At 44.2% G+C, this 12,599-nt stretch overlaps 3 protein-coding genes across 7 annotated transcripts in view; 1 reads left to right on the top strand and 2 right to left on the bottom strand.

Moving 5' to 3' along the window:
• LOC110974600 (sperm-associated antigen 17-like) overlaps positions 1-3,495 on the bottom strand; it is a 28,361-nt gene extending 24,866 nt beyond the window's left edge. For 2 of the 3 annotated variants that reach the window (XM_087146683.1, XM_087146684.1), the window contains exons 1-4: positions 3,281-3,495; positions 2,956-3,096; positions 1,858-2,049; positions 1,173-1,344 (exon numbers count right to left, since the gene is read on the bottom strand). In XM_087146683.1, the coding sequence (XP_087002809.1) occupies positions 1,173-1,344; positions 1,858-2,049; positions 2,956-3,096; positions 3,281-3,364 (589 nt within the window). In that variant the 5' untranslated portion in view covers positions 3,365-3,495. The remainder of the gene's footprint in view (positions 1-1,172; positions 1,345-1,857; positions 2,050-2,955; positions 3,097-3,280) is intronic. The other variant, XM_087146685.1, reaches the window with a different exon arrangement.
• A 635-nt stretch (positions 3,496-4,130) lies between these two features.
• LOC110974601 (uncharacterized) lies at positions 4,131-8,985 on the bottom strand. The gene is made up of 4 exons (XM_022226376.2): positions 8,511-8,985; positions 8,131-8,268; positions 7,776-7,882; positions 4,131-6,926 (listed from the first exon to the last, which is right to left on the bottom strand). Exons 1-4 carry the CDS (start codon positions 8,835-8,837, stop codon positions 4,559-4,561), a joined length of 2,940 nt encoding a protein of 979 aa, XP_022082068.2. The 5' UTR covers positions 8,838-8,985; the 3' UTR covers positions 4,131-4,558.
• Positions 8,986-9,593: 608 nt separating this feature from the next.
• LOC110974602 (four and a half LIM domains protein 3-like) overlaps positions 9,594-12,599 on the top strand; it is a 130,097-nt gene continuing 127,091 nt past the window's right edge. For 2 of the 3 annotated variants that reach the window (XM_087146417.1, XM_087146416.1), the window contains exons 1-2: positions 9,594-10,290; positions 11,538-11,609. In XM_087146417.1, coding sequence (XP_087002543.1) covers positions 10,213-10,290; positions 11,538-11,609 — 150 coding nt within the window. In that variant the 5' untranslated portion in view covers positions 9,594-10,212. The remainder of the gene's footprint in view (positions 10,291-11,537; positions 11,610-12,599) is intronic. The other variant, XM_022226377.2, reaches the window with a different exon arrangement.

The raw sequence follows: 12,599 nt of genomic DNA, 5'->3' as shown, positions 1-12,599 counted from the left end.
TTGGCAATCAATTGGTGCTCAATTGGTTTCAGTTAGTATGTTTTCTCTCCGATTTTTTTCCCCCATCAATTGGAGATTTCAAATGGGATGCCAATTGGTTTCAATTGGCATTTTTATCTTTGCTGTTTATTTTCCCCAATCATTTGGAATTTCAAATGGGAATCAAATGGTTCCAATTGGTATACTTTCACTCTGTTTGTTTTCCTCGATCAATTGGATATTTCAAATGGGACGCAACTGGTTCCAATTGGTTTGCTTTCAGCTTGTTTCCCCCATCAAATGGATTTTTCAAATGGGACCCGATTGGTTTGAAATGGCATTCAATGGTGTCAATTGGTTTGAAATGGTCTAACTGAGAAAAAGTCTAAATTTACTATTCAAACCAATTGAACCCAATTGGTTTCCAATTGATTCCAAGCACAAGCAATTGGGTTTGGAATTGATATTGAATGGGTAATTGCATTGGATCCAATGGGTATGTGAATTAGATCCAATGAGTAATAATTGGATCCAATTGGTATGTGAATTAGATCCAATGAGTATTAATTGGATCCAATTGGTATGTGAATTAGATCCAATGAGTATTAATTGGATCCAATTGGTAGGTGAATTAGATCCAATGAGTATTGATTGGATCCAATGGGTATGTGAATTAGATCCAATGAGTATTAATTGGATCCAATTGGTATGTGAATTAGATCCAATGAGTATTAATTGGATCCAATGGGTAAGTGAATTGGTCTCAATAGGTGAATGCATTGGACATTTTCAGTAGGGACCCACCACGTCCCACCCACTGCACACAAGGATGAAAGCATGCAAACTGGAACATGCTCAAGAAATACATGCATGCCAGAGAATTCAATTGAGCGTTTGGACTATCACTCGGTGAATTTCAACACTAAGACAGCTCTACAAAATCAGTGTGTGGAGTGCTGAAGTATCGCGGGATAACACCGTCTAAAGATTTGGGGTTCAACTCTGGTTTAATGTCAGGAAGCCGCCGTGCACAAAAAATGCTGAGCACAGCAAAAATATACGCTTAGCGACAAATTGCACCACCAGCCAACTTCTGGTACGAAATATGCAGATAGTGACTGGCACCTGGCCGACCTTCGCTTAGCAAGAGGTATCTGCTCAGCACAAGATAGCGGTGTTGTTCTTTTCCATACCGATGTATTTGTTGTTGTCCTCTTCCTCGCCTCTCTTCTTCAACTTGCTCTCCTTCTTGGGCGAGGGGATCTCGGGCGACTTGTTCTTGCCTTTGCCCTTGACGGGGGACTTGCTCCTGGCCCGCTTGTCTTTGCCTCCTTTCTTGTCTTTGCCGTCCTTTCCATCAGCAGCCTGCGAGCCCAATGCCAAAACAATTGTTTAATATTTTCTTCGTGGAGAGGTCCAACTTGGGATGACTTCAAAGTTTGAGTAAGGACATCATACTTGGGGTGGTGAACTACTCGCGACCACGTCTATGCTGAGTAGAAAGTTCGGACTTTTTTGGCTACAGAGTGAAAGTGGTTTGGCTTTGTTTTGCACGTTAGAATAACAGCCATTGGGATCACAGCATTAGGATCTAGGATCACAGCCTTAAGGTGACTCTCCGACAAAAATGCAAAATTGCGCCTGAGAACCAGTGTTGTTAACTGGGTCAATCACAAGTCCTTTCACAAGTCCAGTTCACAAGTCTTAATTCTCACAAGTAACAGGGTGACAATGACAAAGGGAATGCTTTAGTTACAGTTTATTTTGAAAAGCTTGTGGGTTGAGGCTGGTTGACTCATAATGGACTTGTGGATGGATCTGCATGGACGTCAGGGGACCTGTGATGGACCCAGCTACCCAGAAATGCCCCTCCCTGACCTTCCTCTCATCCTCGCGTCTCTTCATGTCCTTCTGCTTGATGGCCAGCAGCTTCCATTTCAGCAGCTTGGCCAGCAGAGGCATCGGCACGTCTTCGTTGTTGTCCAGGTGGGGCTTGACTGCCTCGCAGATTTCCGAAAACGCGGGAACATCTTTGGGCTTCTTGGTCTTGGCATTGCCTAGCTCTTGAACCTAGGCGGAAAAAGCAAGAGGCAGAGTCTCATCAGTTCAACCCTTTCGCATTGTGGCGTATACCAAACTCAAATCTGTCCACAACGTTTGCTGGAAGTCCTCTTTATATACTCCTTGCAGAGGACCGCAGGACAATGGAACACATCATTTTTTTACCTTTCTGTCTTTCATTAATCCAAACAAGAGAGCACATTTTTTTTCCAAATAGCTATAGGCCTACTGGTGGTTGCTGATATACTCTAGAGGGGCGTGGCCACTTACGTGGCTTACCTTGATTTTTTTGCCTCTAGTGCCTTGCTACTGGCAAGGCACTAGAGGCAATATTCAATATTCCCAATTCAAACTCTTGAGTTTAGTTACTTGCTAGGCCTACAAAGTTTTACAAATTTTCTGAGTTTCATTTTTCAAAGTACACAATGAACTCCTTTGAAATGTGCCCAACAATAGGAAAATGATTTTCTTACAAACTTGTAATTGGGTATGCTTATGTGGGTGGAGATATTGATTTCTCAGGCTCAATCAACTTGAAAGAATTTCTAAAATGTCAATGTGGGATTCAATGTTTTAAGGCCGGGGCTAACTGTAGGCCTATTGCAAAGTGGTCCAGTCCATTGTTTAGTGACTTTGGAGCAAAAGAAAAGGCAGTGGATATTAAACCGGCAATGGCAAAAATTCTGTAACCCTATTCTGCCGGTAGTCCTTTCTGACTGGTCCAAATTCATGACGTATTTATTGCTGCCCAGTGCGTGCTTGCGACTCGGTCCAGGCATTTCATTGCCGGCAATAAATACGTCATGGATTTGGACCAATCAGAAGGGACTAGGCCTACTGGCAGAATACCTTTACAGACTTTTTGCTGTTGCTGGTTTAATATCCACTGCCAAAACAAAATTACAATAATCCTACCTCTTGAGAGAGAAGGTCTTTGGAAATGACACTGAAGAGTTTTCGGAGACCAGAATGTACAGCGGTGCAGAGGACCTTGGTGTGTTCGTAGTCTTCCAAACGTTGACCCACAATAAAAGTAATGCTTGCCTTCCAGTTTTCCTTACAGAAAAATTAACACAAAAAGTCAACAGTGCGCATTTTGACTGTGCTAGTCACTAGTGATAGTCGGAGTTTGCACAACCGATGTAAAAACAGCCTGAAACATGTTGAACTCGAAAAAAGCCAATTTAAGTTAACGCAGACGACAATCAGGTGACAATATTTTGGCCTAGCCAATATTTACCTCTTCAAAGGGCGCTTGAACAATTCCTGAATCCCATCTGGATACGCCTGCAGACCCACCACTCTTTGCTCTCTTCTTCGACATTTTTAAAAAGGAATAACTTTCCGAAAACCTCGTTTAAAAGTGTCACCACAGTCACTGGTTTTGCTTCGAAAAGTTTACGAAGCAGCCATCTTGTTGTCGCACGGCTGTGTTGCTAGGAAATACAGGCTGAACAAGAGAGGGCGCTATTATTTTGTCATACCCATGCACAGATCTTGATTGTCGTACCCTTGGCGCGAACTTCTCATGCGTACAGTACCAATCGCATTCGCGGTTCGCTTTTTACTTCACTCTCTGATAAAGATAAGCACGAAACTATGTTTGAAATTAAAAAAATCTAGAATGGGAACTCGCTTGAAGGTGTAGAAACAACTTAATACAGAAACAAGATATCCAGTTCTCTTTTATTGTTACTTTAAGGGGTTTTGACTCAACATTTATTTCCAAATTGTAATGTATTATATATCAAATTTTACACAAGGTCAATAAATGAAAGATTTTTGACTACAAGAGTGAAAATTGAATAAGACCATAAGACATTGAAATAAAAGGGGGCATATATGGAGGCATATTCAGAAGACAAAGTCTTATACAGAAATGCCATAAATACAGATGACAGATTATACATGAAAGAAAGGCAACTACGGTACAATACAGTCAAAGTAAAACAACACAAAACAAGGACAAAAACAAAACAAAGACGAACCAACAGACTGAGATGTAACAAAAGCTGGAATCACCAAACAATATAAACGTTTAGAAGACCAAAAGGATGATCAGAATGATAAAAGCACTCGAGAGTCCAAGCTTGGAAGTGGTATCTGATTGTTTTATTCAAATTTCCCTCAGGCAGTCCTTTTCATAAAAAGGTGTGGCACTGTTACATAATCGATTTAAGCAGAGCAGAAATATGAGAGCGTACCTATATAAACTTTGAAGTTCACAAGCTCAAATAACAAAGGCATAAGAAGTCAGGGGATACGATCATAAATCCCTGTTTTAAATTAAAGGACACTCCATCGAGATATCAATTGTGCTACTCTACGGAATGTTTTCTGTTTAAAAAATACAGTGTGATTCACGGCCTTAAGCCCGGGTCCCCTCAAACACTGGTAACGAACAGTCCCTCCCCTTGACATCTTGTCTCTTGGAAAGTTTTATAATTTCAGACTTCCCCCAGACATCTCCACAGACTATTCTTTAATTTGGACCTAAACTGACATTTGCAGTGGCATTCTACTTTCGGACCGTTGTATCCTCATTTCCCGATGTGACTGAGGTATTTAGTTCGCCCATGTCGTCCCACCACAGTCCTGGTTCCTCCGATTCCAAGTCGCTACAGGCTGACACAAAAGTCACATCATTCCCAAGACGGGGACTGCCTTTCAGCCCTCCTGAATTTCCTGCCTCTCTGAGTATTTCTTTCTCTAGTTGTGCAACTTCATTCTTCAAGTTGTCAACTCCCTTAGAGGAAGACCTTCTTTGAACCTCAATCTTTGACCTCCGACCTTCCAGCTTCTCTCCACCTGCTTTCCCCTGTCCTGCTTGGTCTTGAAGTTGCTTCTTCAGCTGCTCGTATTCTCTCTGGATGTCTTCCTCAAGAACAGCAGCCTGGTCCTCCTCACTAGTCGTAGGAGCCTTCGCTCCCTTGGTGAGCCGCGACTCGAAGTCGGCATACTCGCTGTCCAACTTCTCGAAGCGGCTCTCGATGTCTGAGTGGACCGTGTTCAGCTGCCTGATGACGCCGTGCAGCTCAGCTTTGGCCCGGATGAGCTTCTTCATCTTGTTCTCCATGCTGATGTTGTCCCGGTTCCACTGCCTCATCTTGGCCCGGATGCCGGCATTGGCGTCCGTCAGAGAGGCCACGGTGTCCTGCATTTCGGCATTCTCCCTCTGCAGCTCCCGGTTCATCTCCTTCAGGCAGGAATTCTCCTCCTCGAGCATCCGGTTGCCCAGGTACAACTCCTCCGACTTGGACCGCAACTCAGCAGCTTCGGCCTCCAACTTGCTGCATTTGTTCTTCATTTCTCCGCCCTCCCTCTCCAGGGACTTGCAGTTGGTCTCTGACTTGGCCAGATTCCGGCGAAGATGGAGCAAGTTTTCAGCCAACTCCGTCCGGGATCTCTCAGCCTCCTGAAGCTCCAACTCCAGTCTTCCGGCCTCCTTCTCTGCCTGAAGCCGGCCTTTGGCGTTGGCGGCATTCTCCACCCTGAGCTTGTCCAACTCGGCGGCAACATCCCCATGTTCTCGTCTCAACCTGCTCAGTTGACCTTCAATGGAAGTCTTCTCCTTCATGAGCTTGGTGGTTCTGTTGCACTCTTCCAGATGGGACTGGTTCAGCAGGTCGAGCTTGTCCAGACACTGCTGCTTCTCTGTCTCTGCCTCCTTGTGTTTATTTTCCAGCTCCACCAACTCCCTCTCGAGCGTCTTCAACCTGCTGCTGGTTTCCGCATAGACAGCGTTGACCCTTACAAGCTCCGTTCCCAAGGATGCCTTTTCAGAAGTCAGGAGGGCGCACTTGGCGTCAAGTTTGGAGTTGACGCTATCCAGCTGTTCGATCTCCCTGTTTCTTCCTTCCAAAATGCTGTCCGTGTCTCGGATTTTTTCCTTCATTTCTTTCCTCTCCCGCTCCATCTTCATCACCCTCACGCGCAGTGACCTGTTCTCTTCTCCTAACTTCTCCATGTCCTCCTCCATGCTCCTGTAGACTTGTCGGAGGCGTTTCATTTCTGAGCGGAGGTTATGTTGCCTGTCCAGTGCCTCAAATTCCTTCAGTACGTTTGGTTCTTTCTCATTCTGGAAATGTGCAGCCTCTAATTTGAGTACGTCATTGCTGTGCTCGTCTGACGATGAGCAGGGTGGCGAAGCGGCCTTCTTTGGCGGCGAAGTCTGTCTCGATGAGCCGGACAATTTCCTGGCGAACCGGCTCAGCAAGTTGGTAGCGCTGCCTTCTGATACACTGTCTGCATCACACTTTCCACCCTTAATCCTACTCGTCATCCGGTCCAACTGCTTCTTCAGAGCTTCATTTTCCGCGATAAATGCGGCTACCTGGTTCTGGGCATCAACACGCTCAGTCTCGGCGTCAAAGAACTGATCTTCGACTTTCTTGTGAAGTAGCTCCAGTTGCTGGAGTTCAATTTCGAGGGTTCGGATATCCTTTCTTAGCGCCTGGTTCTCTTCCCACAGCTGATGGGGCTTGGGGACGTAAACACACGAGTGGGGAAGACTCTTCTCGCAAGCGATATCTTGCACCGTGTCAATCTCATTGGTGTCTCGTTCCATTTGGCCCGTCGTGTCCCCGCCGCTCAACAGACAAGCGCCATCGTCTGCCAGCCACATGTTTTGAACGGCCTCGGCTGATTCGTGCTGAGCTTTCAGGCTGGAGCTCAGCTCGATGACGGAGTGGAACTGGTCGGAGAGTCTATCCAGTGTTGTCTGCAGCCGGTCCCTGCGTTGGCCGTTGTCAGAAAGATCGTCTGAGTCGGTACTCTCCGTGTCTGTGGTCTCGTGACCGATGACGTCAAGGATAATTTTACACAAACGGGCAATGATTCGACCAAACGCTGCCTCCAACTCAATTAACTCCGATTCAAATGTGACACTGCATGGAAGACAAAACCGTAGTAAATTTTTTAAAGGAAAACATACACAATACAATCGGAACAAAAGAGGGCCTTTTTGGGTACTCACCACGTAGGTGAGCCAGGAGGCGCACAGTATACGCGCGTTTGACGCGGAGCACGCTGAGTACGCGTAACTAATTTATTCCGGCGTGTGTGGTCCTTGCGTACAGGCAGAATGCGTGCAAGAACACGCTTGTAACCAGCTGTCTTTCTTTCGCCGATTGGGGGTGCACTTCAGCTGCGGGCGGATAGCGACACTACATTAAATTAAACGTCAACTGCCTTTGGTAAATGTGCAGAAAAGTGACGTCACAATGAAACGCCTCACTCAAACCGCCAATTTAATTGTTTTCACCAAAATGACATACTAAAAATTGACATCATCAGTAAACACGAGCGTTGAGTGCTGTCACTTTTGACGACAGTGTTTTCAAACATGGGGGCAAACTAGTCCGATTGGTTTTATTTATAACATAAACTTGCGGTTTCTCTTCCTTTTCCCACAGAATTTAACTTTTTGACAAGAAGTTTTTAGAAGCAGTGCTCGATGTCTTTAAGCTCACTGGTTTAGGATATATAAAAGCCCAAGAAATGGCGTAAGGTAAGTTTGGTACTTTGTCACGTGTGACCAGCAAGGCAAACACTGGAAGCAAAGGTATGGAAGGGCCGCGTAGCACCGTGATCAGAATATCGACAAGAATATAATATCAAATCAGTGCTCAGAACTGAATCTGCTTGCCCTGAAGAAGGTACTCGGTTAACGAAAGCTCGGCAATCTCATGTTTCAGAGCACTGATTTGATTATACTGGTAGCAAAGGTAACCTACCCGCAGTTCCTTTCCAGCATCTCTCGTTGGTCATTCCCTCCGCCATCCCGGTCATAACTGGTCGTCATTTCTTCTCGTTGAATGCTGATGTCACGCGCATGTCGTGTCTACAAATTATAACAAAAAATGTTGTGATAAAAGGGTCTTGCATGAACTTGATATCCTTGGCCGAAAGTCCCCAAACATGCATCCCCCGACCATCACCCCGGGCCGTTTATGTCAGAGCATAAAACTGAATGTGATAAAAAGTTAACTGCCGCGAATCAATCGAAAAATTGACCAACCTTTGGACATTTCTTTGATTTCTCTTCCCCACAATTTCGCTCATATGTTTATACAGGGGAGTGGAACTTACCCGTCGTTTTCCGCCATTTCTGGAACCTTTTCCCCTGAGGCATTTCTTGGCTGCGATGGCGCGGTCGTAGTACCCTTGAAACTGGGCATTCGGTCGGCCCGACCGGTCAACTACCATTCCACTATCTTGAATGTAGATCTGTATAGAATCATGTTGTTTCAACCAGTACATATATGTTAACCGTGATATGGAGTTTAAAAAGATTAACAAATTGCGAGTACTTTGGACAACAAGAAGAGATTGTGAACGGTTTAATTATGAACGGTCTACTAGTAAATTTGAATTTGGAAAATGCCTTGATTTTTGGAAAGCGTGACGATAAGTTAACAATTTCCGCATTCCCCACCCGCGTCGAATTGAGCAATCTGTCACCCACCCACCTGTCGTCCATTGATGAAGACCCTGTGCTCGTACTCCACGAGCACCACACAGCGGCCGTCCCCCGCCAGACATAGCGTCAGATCGAAGCTTCCGAAATCCTTGCTGTAAGGGAGCGAGGGGGTTGGCGCCCTCGCCTCCCTGGTTCCCTCCCCCGACAAGTTGGCAGGGCTGCGGTGCACGAACTGGAGAAGTTCCTCGTCGAAATTCTTCTCGAAGGAACTCTTCTTCAACCTCCTTTGTGTCTTGCGCCCGGGATTCGGATCGCTGGCCCGCCGTAGTCCACGACAGAGTTTGGCTGGAGAGGACGTCAAGGCCTTTAGAGGCATTTTCAGTCGATTGTGCTTGTTGCCACCCTTCAAAATCAAAAAGCTCGTGGCTTATCACTTTCAAAGTTGTAAACTATGTCTTCAACCAAATTTTGTTGGGAATTTCGCTGGTGGGGGCTTGCCTTGTGTTGCCTTAGAACACGCGCAACGTCAGGAGATTGTGAATGCCCGCGTCCCGTTTTCGAATGCGCGCGTTTTGCCCTTGTGCAAAAGGTAAAATCGGAAAGACTGAATAAATTAAAGGTGTGCAAGACGAATACAATTTTTTTTCTAAAAACAGAGAAATAGTGCAAAATGGCGGTGAACAGTGCGACATGGCGTAACATTGGCACAATATATTTTCTATGACTTTTAATCACTTTCCACGGCACAAGAAATGTAGTTTTCATTGGTGAAGACGAAACATCCTATAATGTTTCATGATCTCTGAGGATTTTCCTAACATTATTTTTGCAAACCAACAGCCTACTAGTACATTGGGATATGTTGCGGTTAAAACTCGGGTACCGGTTTACAATAATTTAGTCAGATCTATTATCCACATAATTAACAAGTGATATAATTATGATAACTTTCAATTCTGCTTCAAAATAATGAAACTGAATAGGCTTTAGGGTCATGTGGTACATGAGCATTAGATCGAAACAAACCTGTCACGTTTCAAATAAAAATGACTGATTCAACATAAACTTGCAGTGCGCCCTCTTGTGAAACTCTCCCAACACACCTGTCACCGAACGTACCATGCATGCCACATCGTGGAAGTCCGCGATGTAGCTATCAATTAAATGTAGTACAGTTTCACCTGTACGACGCTACTGTCAACCAACCCAAAGCCTGTCGATCTATTTATTTACTTGATACTCGGTAAAACGACTGAATTAACTTATAGATTCGTGATTGTGTCTTTTCTTCGACTGGCAAAACGTCACTAGTTTAGACGATCATCACTTCTTTAACAGGTTGTTGGCAAAGTGATACTAGGGGTGCTCGTCCTATATTATTTCCGGAATTGTGTAGAGATACACGCGTCAGTGAGTTTTGTGCTCAGCGCGCGTCTGGTGGTCGGACGGAGCGCCACGTCGGACGTCAGACTCTCACTTCCAAACGGAATTTATCTCGGAAAAATCCCTGATTTCTACGACTTAAGTGCCTGTGCCGGGCAAATGGAATTTGTCGAACAGTCTGTTTCGACTCTGGTAACTTTCAGGAGAGATAACCTGCCGAAATAGCAAAAGTTTAAGCGACCGACTGACATCGGTCTGTGGAATATTATTGGTTAAAAAGTGTTCTTGGTACCGGTAGAGAGCGACACGCCGTTGTTCGCGAGTGTGTATCCCCGAGACAGAGGCCAAGTTTCCCCTTAGGAACCAACATGGCAGACGGAGGCGGCAGTTTTCAATCCTCATCGTTTGCAGACAGATTTCCGGCGACTAAGCGGCGCAAGAAAAAGGTAAGTTTGCCACCTTTTGGTTTGATATTAGATTTGCAGCTCACTGATGCAAAGGTATTTAGATGCAGTTTGGTTTAGTTTTAGGAGAAGCCGCTTCTTTCTGAGGTCGAGTTCTAGTCACTGTTGACTGAACACCGGCAACACTAGTCCCGACCATACATCATGAGGCAAAGTAAACAGTCGGTGGCATAAGCATAAGTAGCAGTGTAAACTCCAACTTATGGAGAGATTTTGATACATTCATCCGTCCTGCAAACTGTCAGTTTGATGAGGAAACTCAGAGATCAGAAACTCAAGGGAAAGAAAGCTGTACACGGATGCTGCTGGACATCTTGTGCACAAACCTTAGGCTATGGGGGATTCGATCTTGCAAAACCGGTTAAGTCCCCCCTAAAAAGAAAGGCAACACTCACTTTATTGCACTGACCTTTTTTGGGGGGGGGGAATTGTAAATTGTGAGAAAATATGACTTTTTTACTGATAAACTAACCACGCAAATTTGAATTCACCATGTGGCACGTGTTAAAACACAGTTTCCCCTCAAAATTTCCCTTGAAACTCAAACCCCTGCCCTTTGTTGACAATATTAACCCTACAGTTATCGAGCATGATGTCACAGTCATCTATCAAGGTCAATTCAAAAGTTAAAATGTAACTCTCCCTTCTGTTTAATATAGGAACAGGGTCCCCAAATTTACAATCCCCAGTGTTTTCTTGCTTGTCCTGGATACCTTTCAGGTGACTTTTAGGACATTTTATTGCTTGAAAGTTGAAGAAAGCTGTTAAGATCACTGCAGCGAAAAATTAGTGGGATGCATATACATTTATGTCTTTTCTAAATGTTCAAATCAAAAATTTTAATTTTTTGACCACTCTGGTATTGAAACGCTATCACTTTTCTGCCAGCACTGCAAATGAGCATGTGCAGTGACTGTTTGGGGGCAAGTTTTACCTCAACCAGTCGTTGGTTCAATGCTTATACATTTTCATAGTGACTTTGTGTTCATGAGATCACATTCAGACCAAGTGCTAGTTTAGACATATGTCCTCAAAAAAACAGTTCCCGCAGCCATGGATCACTAAATGAAAGTGAAATATTATGCAATTTAAATTAAGTGGCATTGTTTCAGTGCCAGTGTTGACAAACATGCAAGATGCAACCACATGATGGCACTTAGTATACACTTTATTGAAGGTCAAAATTTTCAAATTAAAATTCCCTATTTCATGTCGAATGTTGCTGGTAGGGAAGGCCGCAGTTATACTTTGTGAAACGTTTGAGTGCGGTCATCCAGACGTACTTCAGAGCTGCAAGAAAGGTACACGTGTCAAACCATAAAGCTCTGTCCAGCAGTCTACATTAACAAAAGGACGCAGCCATATTTTAACTCAATACTTTCTAGTTTTGCCTAACATTTCTTGCACCAGTTAGGGAAAGAATGCAGTATGCTGCCACTTTTTGTAGTTTTATTTTGCCTGTCTGACAACAGCCATGGAAAACGTTTTGTGGGGAGAGAATGAAATCGTTGAACTTTTCAAATTCATGTTGAAAACACTTCTAAATTTATACTCCCTGGGGCTCTTTGCTCAACCCACAAAGTGGTGTAGTAATATTCTGCTTCACCTATAAATTGATATGGCATTTTAATTCTTCAGGTTATTTCTTGAAGGAAAAGGGCAAGGTTCATGAAAACCTCAAATGAAAAAAATATATATATTTAAATATTAGGTAATTTTAGTACCAAGATAAATATCCCAGAGTGTAAATTACATGTGTGGTCATGCACCTGAACTGTTACTCGTTAACGATGCTCATACACTAACATACACACGTACACTGGAATAGATATTATGTACTTCTTTTGTGCCCACAGCTGTTTGATACTGCTGAAGAGAATGGAACATTAACGACCTTTTGTCTGTTCTGTGGGCATGTGGGGACGGTAATAATTAGTAACGAACTTGTGGCATATACATGCAAGGCCAAGTCCAGCTATTGCACGTTAACCATTCACTTTTGCAGCACAGCTGTTCTTGTGGATATTCGGCTATGCTGAGCATTTGTAGGAGCCTACGTATGTGTACATGCAGTAAAACGCCAGCCGGGAACTGATCCGACCATGTCACGAAGTGTTTGTTGTAACAGCGACTTGAATAAATACAGAGCCATGCGCGGGGAGTGCATGTTACCCCTTATTAGCTTACATTTGAGTATAAACTTTAATGCTTCCCCGATTTTCAGTTTCATGGGAGTGTGTGGGACTTTTTAATGGGCTGCGTGGGTTTGAAATGTGCAGAAGGTACCACAA

The sequence above is a fragment of the Acanthaster planci genome, linkage group LG15 (genome assembly GCF_054643075.1).
Source record: "Acanthaster planci isolate LZ-2023a linkage group LG15, COTS_SCS, whole genome shotgun sequence".
Classification (NCBI taxonomy): domain Eukaryota; kingdom Metazoa; phylum Echinodermata; class Asteroidea; order Valvatida; family Acanthasteridae; genus Acanthaster; species Acanthaster planci.
The sequence above is the reverse complement of the archived record's forward strand: the minus strand, read 5'-3'. Positions and strand labels throughout refer to the sequence as shown.

Excerpts from the sequence above, each read along its gene's own strand:
- LOC110974601 (XM_022226376.2), bottom strand. The coding sequence starts at position 8,837 with ATGCCTCTAAAGGCCTTGACGTCCTCTCCAGCCAAACTCTGTCGTGGA. Across the intron at positions 8,269-8,510 it reads TCTTCATCAATGGACGACAG|ATCTACATTCAAGATAGTGG; the intron begins GTGGGTGGGTGA and ends GATTCTATACAG. Across the intron at positions 7,883-8,130 it reads GAAATGGCGGAAAACGACGG|ACACGACATGCGCGTGACAT; the intron begins GTAAGTTCCACT and ends TATAATTTGTAG.